This window comes from Gigantopelta aegis, unplaced genomic scaffold (assembly GCF_016097555.1).
Source record: "Gigantopelta aegis isolate Gae_Host unplaced genomic scaffold, Gae_host_genome ctg2694_pilon_pilon:::debris, whole genome shotgun sequence".
Lineage (NCBI taxonomy): Eukaryota > Metazoa > Mollusca > Gastropoda > Neomphalida > Peltospiridae > Gigantopelta > Gigantopelta aegis.
The window spans coordinates 9,827-25,284 of NW_024532999.1; the positions used below are offsets into that span (position 1 = coordinate 9,827).

The following is a 15,458-nucleotide window of genomic DNA, read 5'->3' on the forward strand; positions in this document are numbered from 1 at the left end:
CCCTTTTTGGGGGTGGATGGGTATTATAATGACCAATTAGTCGATTATACTGATTATATTAATGGTATTGAAGGTATTTTATTTGAAAATAATGAATACATTCCTAAAATTTTGAGTGTGCCAAACTTTGTGGGTTTTTAATTTTTTTTGGCAAAACGGAGTTACCTACCCTGATTACAATTTTTTTATTTGGGGGTCAGGGCTAATTGAATTTTTTTTTTTTTTTTTTTTTTTTTAAATTCTTTCAAAAGTATTTCTTCAGTATAACAAACAATCAATATCATGCTTGTCATATTTAAAAAGTGTTCGCGGTCCCTAATTGAATCAATGATTGAATGAATCATCTCAATGAATTGTTCAAACCTTCAGTGCATCCAAACTTCTCCGATTGTTTGCACAATGTAAACTTCGATGTTGTTGTGATTTCATAGTGTTTTATAACGTCAAGAACCTCTTCTAATGTCGAAACATAACCATTAAACTTATCTAATTTATGTACAAATAAACTTTCCCACGTAGAACAATCCGCCATGTTGGTTTCAGCAGTGCATGCGTTTCCGCTAAACCAAAATTTGTTCCAATGTGAGCCCTGTTAAAACATTGTCTTGTAAATAACTATAATTTTAATATGTGTAGGTTACACCACAGCCTTTAAGAGAAATCAACTTCAGTAGACACAAAAAAGGCAGCCTAAAAAGAAAGCGAACAACTCCACAGATTGAAGTTGAACCAGTGGACGAGAGAGCAGCTCTGAGGCAGCTGAAACAGATATTCCCGAAGGCGTGTGTTCTCACCAAAAATGATTCAGATACAGACACTGCATCTGAAGACGAAGAAATTCCACAAGTAAGTTTTCAATAGATTATAATTCTGCATCCAGAAAGAATGGATGTGTTTGGAGATGAAAGCAGAAAGCAGCATCAACATACAGTAGGTTATAATGTATACGACGTATGTAATGAGTTAAAAGGTGGGGTTTTTTAACGACACAAATAGAGCACACTGATTTATTAATCATCGGCTGTTGGATGTCAACCATTTGGTAATTTTCTGTATTAGAGGATACCTGCTACATTTTTCCATTAGTAGCAAGGGATCTTTTATGCACCATCCCACAGACAGGATAGCACATACCACAGCCTGTGGTATGCCAGTTGTGGTGTACTAGCTGGGACGAGAAATAGCCCTATGTAATGATGAGTTTCATTTTAATAACAAAGTACCTTCAAATTGTTTAGTTTATGATTTACCATTAATGCTATAGTTATTTATGTCAAAATGCATTACCAAGCTTAGTAAACAAAAATAATCTATGTGTATATATATATACACACACACACGTGTGTGTTGGCTATCTCTGGGTGATCAGAAAATTTCGCTAAAAAATGCAAAACCTAGAGCTATTTTCCAACAAAATATAAATTATAACAATATTGTTTCGCAAAATTGAAATAAAATTCGCATTTGGCGAGTGGCAGAGCTAGTCCTGGTTGGTCTGTCTCTCCGTCTCTATATATATGTGTGTGTAGTTGTTAAATTGCTATTACCAATGTTGTTAATTATCATTTCAATTTAATACAAACATTATTATTTATACCATCTCCTTTTTTTCAGTTACTTACTAGATTCCACGAGGTGGAGTATTCGTTTCTCACACCGGAGGACTTGCAAAAGAAGTGTGAAGAATTTATGAAAGATTTTAAGCCAACGCAACACCAAATTGACAACCTGGAGAAAATGACACGGTCACAAGCAGACAGTACTTTATGGCATCGACACAGAGAGGGAAGAATAACGGCCACAGTTGCCCATGATATTAAGACAAGACGAGAGACAACACCAACAGAAGGGCTACTCAACCGAATCATGAAGTATAATGAAACTGACATTTCAAAGATGGATGCAGTCAGTTTTGGCCTGAGTAATGAACCAAAAGCGAAAATGCTGTACTGTGAAATTATGAAAAGGAATCATAACCAGTTTGAATTAAAGGACAGTGGTCTGGTCATCGATGCCACATGCCCCATATTTGCTGCATCCCCAGATGGAGTTAGGACCTGATTTTGCCATGGCATAGGCCTACTGGAAGTAAAGTGCTCCTACAAGCACAAGGACATAGAAATCGGTAAAATATCCGAAATAGACAGAGATTTTTATCTTGATTCTAACCTCAACCTGAAGTTGAATCACAGGTATTATACACAAGTACAATTCCAGATGTATGTGACAAAATTATTTTTCTGTGATTTCGTAGTGTACACTACAAAAGGCATTGCGGTTAAAACTGTAAACTATTACCCAGACTTTGTGAAATCTTTAATTGAAAAATGTAGTCACTTTGCATTTCACACTGTTGTGCCAGAAATATTATGCCACAAGCTACAAGAAAAAGAGAATATTGCTATTTGTACATGTAAGAGGCCACGATTTGGGAAAGTGCAGAAGTGTGCAAAATTAAATACTTCCATTTCAGTTGTGTTGGTCTCGACAGAAAACCAAGGGGGTCATGGATGTGTGAGGCATGTTCTAAATGTTGAACATATCATATGGACATACCCACAGAATTATGGGACTTCTATTATCATTATAACTATATTTTATTGCAATCAGATGTAAATAAAACTGAATTAATTACTTTGTAAATAGCAAATATCATGATTGTTCAAATGTTAATTGCTTAGTTTACAAGCTTCGGCATCAGGTTTGTCAGTGCACCACAGATTGTTAAGATATCATCAGCATGTTTTGACAATGATATTGGCATAGTGTGTTCTACAATTTGATAATTTTTTTATCCTTTCTATTGCCCTTTCAACATGGATTCTGGCTCTAGATAAACGCCTGGAACATTTGATTTCTCGCTGAGAAAGCTGTTTCTTGCCTCTTGTGAAAGGTGGAATTGCCAGAGATGCACCATGTACTGCAAGTTCTTCCTCAATAAGGAAACCTCTATCTGCCAGGACTAAGTCTTCATATTCCAGTTTGTTATAAAACCCAGATTTTTCAGTAATTTCTTTGTCGCTAACTCTCCCACCCCAGCATTCAGACAAGAAACTAACAGAACCATATGGTGTAATACCAATTAAATACTTAAGGGTATTATGGTGTTTATAGTTACTCCATGTTTTGGCCCTAGCATCTAGATTTGATGGTCTCTGAAGAAATATTTCTGCGCAATCAATGACAACTCTGCACTTCTTATAGTTTCTTTTGAAGGCTTTAGGCAAGTTTTTCAGTATTGTATTTTTATCTGGCCACTGTATAAGAAATTTAAGTTTCTTGGCAAAAATTGGTAAACACTGACCTAAAATCTTTGATACTTGTGTTGGGCATATGTTGAACCACAATGCTAAGTTTCGGTTTGTCAAGTTCAACCTCAGTTTCATTAATACCAACAGCAGCTGGTCACCAGGACTTACATTTCCTATTCTCTTAATACATAAACTTACAAGAGATAAAACCCACAAGAACACTGCCACTGAGCACAGGCCAGTTAAAGCTGATATTTTGGCATTATCCAAGTTACTAAACGTAAACTTCTTTTGAATTTCATCTTTAAGTTCTCTGTTGTGGTCTAGTACTCGCTGATACTCTGTTTGTAACTGAGAATATATCATTTGTAGTTCTAAAAACTCACCTTGCAGTGGACTTGGTTCCTCAGGAATTGGGTCAGTACCTATTGAGTAAAAAAAATTGCTGTGAGTATTAATGCAAAATTAATAGCAACAGTTGAAATAACTTGGATGTTGTAATGTAATATTAGTATATATTTATGTTGGTTTTGTGTTTATAAATATAGGCTACAGCTGTCATTATATTTGTATCAAAAATTTGTATTCCATAATAATATATTTTATTTTCCTATTTATACATATCTGACACACATAATATAGCACATTATTAAAAGTAATATATATATATATATATATATATATATATATATATAACAGTATAGAGCACTCTAGCGGCACACCGATAACAAGCTTCATTTCAATTTACATATATATATATATATATATATATATATATATATATATATATATATATATATATATATATATATTAAACCAAAATACATTTTTAGATAACATCCTGTACAAAAGAAGTATAAACAGCAAACATTTGAGGAAAGTAATTGTTCTATAAAAGTTACTTTGTTTTTGTACAGTCATGCCATGTTGATTATATTGTTGTATTTTTTCAAAATGCTGGGAGAGACCTTAGCATATTGGCTGATCCCAAAACCATTCATTTTATGATAATGAAATATATTTGAAAAAAAGAAAGTGATTTGTTTGTTTTTACTGAAATAAAAAGAAAGCTTGCTAGCCAAGTTTAAAATAATTTTAAGTATGAAATACATGTCACCTGTATTTGTAAATGTTGTTGTACATATGTTATGGGTTAGGTCCATAAGAATGTTAGCAACATCATTTCTATTCTGTTCCTGTTGTATTTCCTCATCTAAGAGTTTGTAACACCTCTCTACGTTGTTTTACTCTGTGGCATCTGCTAACTTTATTAGGTGTGCTCTCTCGAACCGGCGAAAAGATGAAAATGCTTGGCACATAATCCGGATGATCATCATCATCTACAGGTCTTCCTGTAAACAATAATGAACTTTAGTATTGTACAGTAATTATTAAATTGGTATGTCAGTTTTATAATTGTTTGTAGGGAAGGTAAGCAGTCAAAACGGCCCCATGATGAAACGGCCCTGAACATGTAAGTCAAAACGGCCAAAGAAAAAAGTCAAAACGGCCAAAGACAAAAGTTAAAACGGCCAAAGAAAATGGTCAAAACGGCCAAAAGAAAAAGTCAAAACGGCCAAAAGAAATGGTCAGAACGGCCAATAGGTACTATCACGTTAAATTAATTCCCATTAGTAATAATTAGTAATCAATATAGCCTATATCACAGGCAGTTCAAAAATATATATATAAAAACAACCAAAACAACGGAATCACTGGTAACAATTTATTAGCCTACACAACGCAATATACTATTGTAATTAAGAACACTGAATTCAATCACAGAAGGGGGGGGGGGGGGGGTGGGGGGGGGGGGGGGGGGGGGGGGGGGGGGGGGGGGGGGGGGGGGGGAGAGGGTTAGTGGACCATCTAGGGTTTTCCGGGTGAGTGCGTATCGTCTGAACGAGTTCCTAGTAGCGCTGCTCACCCGGGGGCCACAACGGCCCTGTCCCCCAGTATACTAATATAATTAAGACTACCAATTGACCGTGTATTTGAAAAGACCGCCCCGCCCCCCCCCCCCCCCCCCCCGGACGAGTGAATATCGCCGGGCGAGTTCCAAGTGGCGTGCCCGCCCCACCAGTTATTTTAATAAATAAAAGAAAAAACGGGGTAGTGGACCGTATAGACCCTCCGAGAGTGCATACAATAATAAAAAATAATATACACACAACAGCTCATTATACGTTCATTTTTTTTACATACGAGTTTTCCGTTCATACGAGTTATTTTCCATACGAGTTCACCGCATCCCCTCGGAAATGTGTTTGGAATGGTTATAATAATAACTATTCATGTTTCTCCAAAACTTACCTGTACTTAAAATCTACATATTAACACAGATGTACTAGTACACTAACCACATATGTAGATTTTAAACTCTTTGTTTATTCAAACATAAATAAGACGCAGATAATATCCGTGTAGTGAGACCGTACTATAAAAACTGTCTTTGCACAGTTATCTTTCTTGACACTTGTGTAGATGAAATACATTTTTAAAGTATTATATCTAAGGCCGTCTTGACTTTTTTCAAGGGCCGTTATGAGTTTTTCACTTTGGCCGTTTTGACTTTTTCACTTAGGCCGTTTTAACTTTTTCACTTAGGCCGTTTTGACTTTTTTAGGGCCGTTTTGACCAATTATTGTTAAGGCCGTTTAGTACTGGGGCCGTTATGACTACGATCCGGAGGGAATCTCGTATTGCACTGCACTAACAAAATCTCCTTTATTACTTGACGACTCCATCAGCTTGCCCTACCCACAGATATTTTATATAATTTATCTTGTGAGCCATTTCAAAATACATTTTAGGCAAAAGTACCGTATTCCCCCCCCCCCCCCCCCCCCTATTTTAAAGAAATATTTCTTGGAATTAGTTTAAGGTTAGGGTTAGGGTTAGCGATAGTTATATACAATATATTTTAAAACAATTTGTTCTGTAAAACCAACATGAAGTTTATATTTCGTAATCCAGTATCGCTATGTTTTGCCTTTGAAAAATTAGACATTTTGACTATTCTGAAATACGGTACTCTTTCCCTTTTGTCAACACGCGTCACGTGACCATGACGTAGCTGGTCAACCCTCGTATACACGTCACAAAAAGCGGGATCATGAATATTCAGTTGGCCTCTATGCCTATGGTTTACCGCGTCTCTAAACAGGAGAGAAACGGTTACAGATAAGGTAGGAATGTTAATTTTTTTAGCAATTAATTATTATTACTAATTATTAACATCTAATTAGTATATTCTCAATTTCTTTACATATAATATTCAATTTAATTTCATTAAATAGCGGGCCCGAGGCATGACGGCAATCCCAAAGCGCATACCCTAATGGACTACGGTGCATTTAATAGGGGGAGTCCCGGGGACACAACAATTAAATATTGCTCCCCGTGCCCCATCGGAACTTACCGAATGCAACCCTGGGACCCGTCACCAACCGTGTCCGGTGTATCGGCGCGTCCGGTGATTCGGCGCACTTGGTATTTTGCTTGAGTATGCTTAGGAAGTTGTTATGTTGTCGGAGTTTTTAACGAATTAAAGTTTAATTCCTTTTTCAATGGTTAATCAAGTATCAACATATTTTTTGTTAAGGGTGCAATTAATTTTTTTTTAGAATTATCAGTAATTATATAATAATTTCAAAATAAATCATTCATCTGTTTTCGTGTAAACTTATAAACGCGAAGTAGGTCATCCTTATTGATATTAAGAATGTTAAAACCAGTCTAAAAACACCTTTCCCGCATTTTAAAAATTATAGTAAACAGTATAAATGTAATTATTTTTGTTCGGTTATATTTTTTTATTTAAAACGAAAAAGAAAACACAGGCAAATGCAAACAAAACGAAAATTTTACACCTTAATTTACAGTCATTCCAGTTCACAATTGTCACATTGTTATAAAAAATAAAAGCAAAATAAGATCCACGTGTGTGCACAATCTACCCGAGAAAAATAAAATCCATGTAGGCATCTTAGCCATGCATGACAATGAACATGTATGCATCTGCAGTACTGTGCCACTCAAGAAAACGATTCCGAAACTGATCATGAGATGGGTCATATGTGATCGTTCATTTTCATAGTAATATTTTTAACAAGACAAAACAAAAAAGTACTAAAATAATTCTGGAACTATAGTGTAGCGTTTATGGGCCGAATCACCGGACATGCAAATCGTTTTGGATACAAGGGGGTGCCTATATTTATGCACCATTTTAAAATGTTTATTTACTACAGACATAAAACAGTTTGTAGTGTATTTCAGATTATGCACTTCTTCATTGGTGAGAGACGCATTTTATTAAATATTTCACAATGTTCACATAGAAAATGGTACTTGAAAGCTTAGGTGCGCCGATACACCGGACAGCACTGTATATATATTTATCCTGCAACCAGTGTTCCTACTGGCCTGTTATGATGACCTGTTAAAGCAAAGTCATAACAGTGTACTAGCATGTTATGACTTTTGACGTCACGTACAAAGGGAACTACTTTTCTGAGGAATGTTGACCTCTGAACCCATATATGCCATACCATAACAAATGTAACGTGGTTTTTAATAATAAAATTTAAAAAAACAACAACGTTGAAAACATTGGAAATAAATAATTTATTTAGTTTACGAATTACTTTGTTTAGTGTATATTAATTTATTTATAGCTGCATGTAAGTGAACCACGGTCATGTGACGTGTACGGGTCATTGCAGGTTGGACTATACCAATTCAAATCCCATAGGCGACCATGTTAACGTTTGTGTTTAAAAACACTATATGCAATATATCAACCAAACTATGACCCATAAATATCAGTACTACAACCCCTACCTCAAAGTATTAACTACAGAAAATGGTACCTTTCATGGCTCATTTTCGGTATAACCAGATGTTTTTACAACACCCCTAGTTTCGCCAAAAAATTTAGTACTTTTTTTTTTACATGTACCCCATACATGTTCCAAGCACAAGGCTACTTGACACAGTGGTACTAGATGAATTAAAATTGTATACATTTTTAGCCCAGATGAAACTAATTTTTTTTTACAACCAACACACTCACATTTATAACCAATCACAGGACTTGTGGTGTTAACTTCTCTATCAAAAGTTCGGTGCACCTCGAACTTCGACCCAGCCGGAAATTAATTGGTATAGTGCTACCTATACTGATAACATACATGTTTCAAAAGGTGGCGAATCATGTGTTTTTATAACAACCAGGATCTGGTGTCTTCTAACATAAACTGACAACTTCACTGAAACTGTTGTTTCTACAGTGCAACCTAATATAATGTACACCTCACAAGGCACATGTATTTTGGACAGTTTTGTACAAATGCAATATGTCATATTTGAAAATTTAAAAAAAAAATACTCCTGAAGATATTTACTGTCAGATGTGTGTGTGTGCTCAGCTATATGTGTAGAGACAACATGGATATTCAGAGTACCTCAACTCCTTAAACCTATTCCATTGAAACACATATACTTGACTGACCCCTAGATTATGAAGACCTTAATAGGCACATCAAAGAAATATCAGTATTAAAAAAATGCAATGTCTGAGGAAGGAAAGATCAACATGACTGCACCTGTATGAAGTAATGACTTCATGTCCTGCACATCACTGTTGGAGGGAAATCCTGTATGCTGAGTGTGGCTGTCTTCAAGTTACCATGTGCGGGAATTTCAAATCCATCAGCTATGCAGATTTTAAAAATGGACCATCAAAACCATTGGCAGCCACCAATATTCCTGACTATATTTTATGTATACCCTACTGTAATTGGAGGTTTTAAATATTTGTAATATTTGGAATTATCATGCAGCTTTCACATATTTATTTTTTATTCATTACTAAAAAAAATATGTTTTTAAATGACATAATTACCCGAACATCTATTTTATTGCATTTTTTTCTAATCCAGATCAATACAATATGTATATTGGATGTATTCCTACAATCTGTAATCCAGCATATTATTTAGCTATTAACATTGGATAATACAGCTTTAACAATAGAATAAATTATCAACTTATACCAAGGTAGATAATCAAATCTGGAAAAATTGGTTCTAAATCTAGTATATTATTTTTTTAAAAGATTTGATCTGGAGACCTAAAGATATGTTTAACAAGCTTATTGTTATGTATAAATGAGAACAGAAGGCATAATAGTGACCAAAAATTTAATTATGGCTTTGGTAAAGTTTTTCTTCAAATTAATTTTTTTGTGTGCATAAAACTACAAATTTGTCTAAAATATGACTTAGCACCCTATAAGTATGTCAAAAGGACAATAAAAATCAAGGTCTTTAAAAAGTTAAGCTTTCAGAAGTACATACATGAAACATTAACTATGTTTATGGAAATTAAAGACATTAACCCAATATTGGCACATGTTATTTTAAATATAAAAATAAATTGCTATTAAAATCCAAGTTCAGATTGCCTAGATATATTACCATATTTAAGAGTAGTTGTATATGGCAAGTCAAACACCATGTAAATAAAAATATTCAAATCTTTATAGTATGAATTATAGGCCAAAACCAACTTTTCCTCAGTGCTAATTTTTATTCAAACTCCATTCAGAGCCATTTACAGTAATTATTGTCATGGTCAAGGTCATTGTGAACTTACATGGCCGAGTGACGGCTAATTAATCAAATAGTATAGTTTAATTTAATTAAATGACACAAATCATAATCTTTTTTATTATGCACTGAATATGTGCTATAGGTTGGACTATACCAATTCAAATCCCATAGGCGACCATGTTAACGTTTGTGTTTAAAAACACTATATGCAATATATCAACCAAACTATGACCCATAAATATCAGTACTACAATCTTTGATTCGTATGCGTATGCGCATGCTCAGCTACAGGAGGACGTGGTTCGATGGTGTCTGATCAAATTTGGATTTCTGTACGTTTCTTTTTTGGACTTTTGCTTTTGAGATATGATTTTATGTGATAATGACAGCTGTAGTTACCAATGAATACTTGTGCTAAACCACCAAAAAAGAAGAAAAGGGCGAGATCTAATAAAGGAGGTCAAGCGGACATCACAGATTCCACAGCTTCTAATATGGCGGACTTACCCGTATCGAGCACGCCATCTACATGTACAAGTTTCGTCCCGATGTCCCAGCCTTCGTCATAGCAAAACCTACCTTTTTTTAATGCAAATTCTCAGCAGTATTCATCACAGATTGTTCAACATGGGTTTTCAGCTCCGGTGAGTGTGCAGCAGCAGCAACAACAACAACAACAGCATTTATTTTCTCAACCAGTGTCATACGTAAACACGCCGCCCTGGGTAAGTGACTTGCTAGTGAAAATAGAAGATATTTCGAAACGTTTAGTGAAACTGGATATTATTGAAAACGCTATCAGTGCTGTTAAAAATGAGGTCAGGGATTTGGGTGCTAGGGTGACTGAAGTAGAGAAAAGTCAGCAGTTTCTTAATTCGTTGTGGGAGGAAAGCCGTACAGCGCACGAAAAGCACATTCAGGCAATTGACACCGAACTAGCCCGGTTTCAGAAAACACTGGATGGAGTGATGAAAGACAAAGACAGGTTAACAGAGGAAATTGTCGATTTGCAAAGCCGCTCAATGCGTGACAATCTACTTTTTTTCAACATTAAAGAGGGTGAAAATGAAAACCGTTATGAACTGATCGAGAAAGTTTGTGCAGACAAGTTGGAAATATCAGACACGTTACTGATAGACAGAGCGCATATGATTGGTAAAATAAGCCCTGGTAGGGATCGACCAATTGTGGTGAAATTTAGCAGTTTTCGACAGAAGGAGCAAGTAAGGAAAAGTAGCTTCAAGCTGAAGAACACAAACTTTGGTATTGGTGAACAATTCCCTAAAGCAGTTCAAGAAAAGAGAAAGTTGCTGATGCCTGCATTCAAGAAAGCGAGAGAAGAAAATAGGAGTACCGCAGTTGTGAGAGACAAACTGTACATTGATGGGAAACTCTACACTTGTGAGAGGCAAACTGTACATTGATGGGAAACTCTACACTTGTGAGAGGCAAACTGTACATTGATGGGTAACTACACTTGTGAGAGACAAACTGTACATTGATGGGAAACTCTACACTTGTGAGAGGCAAACTGTACATTGATGGGAAACTCTACACTTGTGAGAGACAAACTGTACATTGATGGGAAGCTCTACACTTGTGAGAGACAAACTGTACATTGATGGGAAGCTCTACACTGGTATGTTGCCGACAAAATAGGATTTATCGGAAAATGCTGTTCGTGACAGTTTAACATTTATTTCCTGGAATATTAATGGCGGGTTTGACAGTAAATGGAATGACACTTCTTTTCGGAACTTTATCTGTACTTATGATATTATTTTCTTGTGTGAGTGTTGGATTGAAAATGATTATGTTTGAGAAACCGATGGTTTTCAATCATATGTGTACCCAAGGTTTAATTCAAAATCAAAACAAGGAGGAGGATCAGTCATTTTAATTAGAGATACATTAAATTTACAAAAGTAATTACGGTAAGTGAAATATCATAGGATACCATTGTGTGGTTAAAAATAGATAAACATGTTACTGTTGATAACGAAGATTTATTTTGTGCTCTTGTATACTTACCGCCATCTAATTCTTCTTTTTACAGACAGTATGATTGTGATATCTTTTACGAATTAGAAAATCAAATTGTAAAATATTCAGCTGAAGGAAATGTGTTTATTTTGGGTGATTTAAATAGTCGCACTCAAACTAAAAATGATCTTATTGAAAATTATAATTTGCATAAATCTGTTTGTGACAAATTTGGTAGATTATTTTCTTATATTAACGACACCAAGTTACCACCATGTGTTAATCCAGATAAAGGGTGTAATGAATATGGAACACGGCTATTAGATCTTTGTAAATGGCCGAGATAAAGATGGTTATAGTAATGATTTCACTTACAGTGGAAGTCGTGGTTTATCTGTTATTGACTATTTACTTTGTTTTCCAAAAATGTTTGATAACTTTTCAAAACTGATTGTCTGTAATTTTAATCAGTTTTCGGATCATACACCATTGCATGTTGTGTTGATTATTAGACAACTCGGCATGACCCAACGTGTTAGTACTGAAATAGACATGAACAAAGGTCAAGTCCGTGCAGTTTCACGGTGGAAATCAGAGTATTTGCATGAATGCAGGGAAGCTATTAGAGTTAATCTTGACAAATTAAGTAAATCTTTTATTGCAAATGATATCATTTCACAAACAGATATGGATAATAGTGTTGAAGGATTTACGCAAACGTTAAATGATATTGTTTCACCTTTTTTCAAGGTACCTGTCAAGTCAAAATCATGTGCTAGTGAAGGACGCCCTTCAAATAGTAAACATTGCAACATTCCTCGCCTCCCTCCACGAAGCGATGACAAGCCATGATTTGACAATAAATTAAAGAAGCACTATTTGGATTATTTAAATGCTTTAAAAAAAAGTTTAATATTAACAAATCATTGGAAAATCACCAGCTTCTTAATAATAAAAAAAAGATTTATAAAAATTTAGAACAAAGAAAAACAAATTATTTACATACAGAAGGTGATATGCTTGACCTTTTTAAGAAGAACTAATCCGAAACAATTTTATGCTAAACTTTCAAAACGCAAAAAAAAAATGGAAGGTGTAGATTTACAAACTTGTTTTGAACATTTTAAGAGTTTGTCATTAGATGTTGATGAATGTTATGATGCTATTTATAGTTTTGAAGGAAATATTATGTTTGATGAGCTTGAAACAACTATTACTGCAGAAGAAGTAGAAACGGCAATACACAGCCTGAAAAGAAATAAAGCCCATGGTAGTGATGGTATTATTAATAAATACTTTATTGCATTTAGAGAGTTTTTGATACCACTATTGCTCAATATATTTAACTGCGTGCTATCAACGGGATATTTCCCAAGGAGTTGGTCTACAGCTGTAATTGTACCAATTTTTAAAAAAGGTGACACAATAGACCCAAATAATTATCGTGGAATTAGTTTAATTAGTTGTCTTGGTAAATTGTTTACATCAATTATTAATCAGCGTCTTCTGTCATGGTCAAAAAACAATGATATTATTACTGATGCTCAGTTTGGTTTCCAACCCAAGTTTGGTACTGTTGAGTCTTTGTCATCTAAAAAGCATCTTTATTGTGCATTTATAGATTTTAAAAAGGCTTTTGATACAATTAATCGGTCTAAGTTATGGTTTAAACTACATAAGATTGGTATAAGGGGCAAAGTGTTATCTGTTATTTATTCTATGTATCAGAACGTTAAATCTTGTGTTACTATTAACGGCTTTCAGTCGGATTATTTTTGTAATGGGTTAGGTTTGATGCAAGGTGAAGTTTTGTCACCAATTTTGTTTTCTTTATATATCAATGATTTTGAAGTAAGTTTTATCCAAGGGAACTGTGTACCATATGTGTGTCAGTCACTTAGTTTATATTTATTAATGTATGCAGATGATCTTGTAATTTTTTCAGAATCAATTGATGATTTGCAGTTACAATTAGACACTTTGCTAGATTATTCTAGAAAATGGGATCTATACATGTAAATAATGCAAAGACAAAAAAAATTGTTTTTAGAAATGCAGGTAAACTTAAAGAGAATGAAAAATGGTTCTACGATGATAACTGTATTGAAATTGTGAATAACTTTACATACCTGGCTATTGTATTAAACTATAATAACAAATTTAATATTGCTGAAAAAATATTGTCTGAGCAAGGTAGAAAAGCAATTTTTGCACTGAACCGAAATGTTAAAGCTCTGTATCTCATTGCTGTATAAGTCATTCACTGATATTTTACAAAAAATGCTGTATAAGTGAAATATAAGTGAAGTATGAGTGATTCACTGATATTTACAAACATTGCTGTGTAAGTGAAGAATTAGTGATTCACTGATATATTACAAAAACGCTGTATAAGTGAAGTATAAGTGAAATATAAGTGAATATCAAAGGCTGTGGTATGTTCTGTCCTGTCTGAGGTAAGATCATATAAAAGATGACTTGCTGCTTTTGACACATGTAGAGAGCTTCCTCTGAAGACTATGGGTCAGAATTAATTATCAATTTAATTTTTTACATCCAGTAGCCAGTGATGAACTAATCAGTGCTCTGGTGACATCATTAAACAAATGAAATTAGGCAGCAATATCTGTCCCTGGAGGCCAAATTTCAATATTCTCAGGTAATTTCTGTATTAATGGGACTGACCCTATCTCCACCCACGGAAATGAAAAAGAAAAGAAAAAAGAAGAGTGAAACAACAGGTTCAAAATCCATGAATACCATGGGAATTCCCATGACTCATTTAATTCAAATAATTGTTTTAAAAAGTTATTGTTCTTACCAGTATGACAACGATACATCACTTCCACACCCTATCTATAAACTGTCAGCAAGACATAAAAATTGAAGCACTATAATAGTCTTAACAAAGTGGTGTTTCATTTTTCCAGAAGTGACCCACTAATATATCTGAACAGTATATGCAAAGAAATATTTGATAAATAATATAAAATTAAATGTATATTTATTTTTAAATGTTAGATTGGATTCTCTCACATCCATTTTCTTCAGTTATGTCCTGTTCAGTGCCATCTTGATATACATGTATGTCATCCAACATTCAGATGGAATTCTGCAAAACAATTTAAAAGAAAAAAATATTTTATATAGTCTGGCTAGATCTGCTATGTAATTAGCAATTGTTTGATGTAAACATTTAGTTCTTTCTATTAGTTTTTAAAGACTAAGTTAGAGAATCATAGCCTACCAAGATTCAGATGTGGGGAATCAAAACTTCAGGAAAAACAAACTTTCAGTTAAATTTTCAATTTTACTTCTAAAAATAATAGTTTAAAAAAATATTCAATCAAATCTCTAAGATAAACGTTAATTTTTGTATTAAAACAGACTTTGAAATATTGAATGTTGAACTTTAATTTTAATTAAGAAGAAACCAGAAAAGAAAATACATACATGTATATACGTACATATATTTTTAATCTCTTAAGTTCTGGAAACTACTAGTAATAATCATGCAAATAACTGTTTATAAATTTCTCTGATTCAACTGATTATGTTTCCATAATCCAAATGGTAAAGTTTCATGTATTTCGAGGGGTTAGTGCTA

At 34.1% G+C, this 15,458-nt stretch overlaps 2 protein-coding genes across 2 annotated transcripts; both read left to right on the plus strand.

The window, feature by feature from the left end:
* Positions 1-636: 636 nt before the first annotated feature.
* Positions 637-3,803, plus strand: LOC121391584 (the record flags this gene model as incomplete). The annotated part of the gene is made up of 2 exons (XM_041523162.1): positions 637-846; positions 1,615-3,803. Coding segments are annotated over 2 exons (657 nt in total), but the record flags the coding sequence as incomplete, so codon positions are not given.
* A 4,899-nt stretch (positions 3,804-8,702) lies between these two features.
* LOC121391585 lies at positions 8,703-11,292 on the plus strand. The gene is made up of 2 exons (XM_041523164.1): positions 8,703-8,715; positions 10,508-11,292. Exons 1-2 carry the CDS (start codon positions 8,703-8,705, stop codon positions 11,290-11,292), a joined length of 798 nt encoding a protein of 265 aa, XP_041379098.1.
* Positions 11,293-15,458: the final 4,166 nt, after the last annotated feature.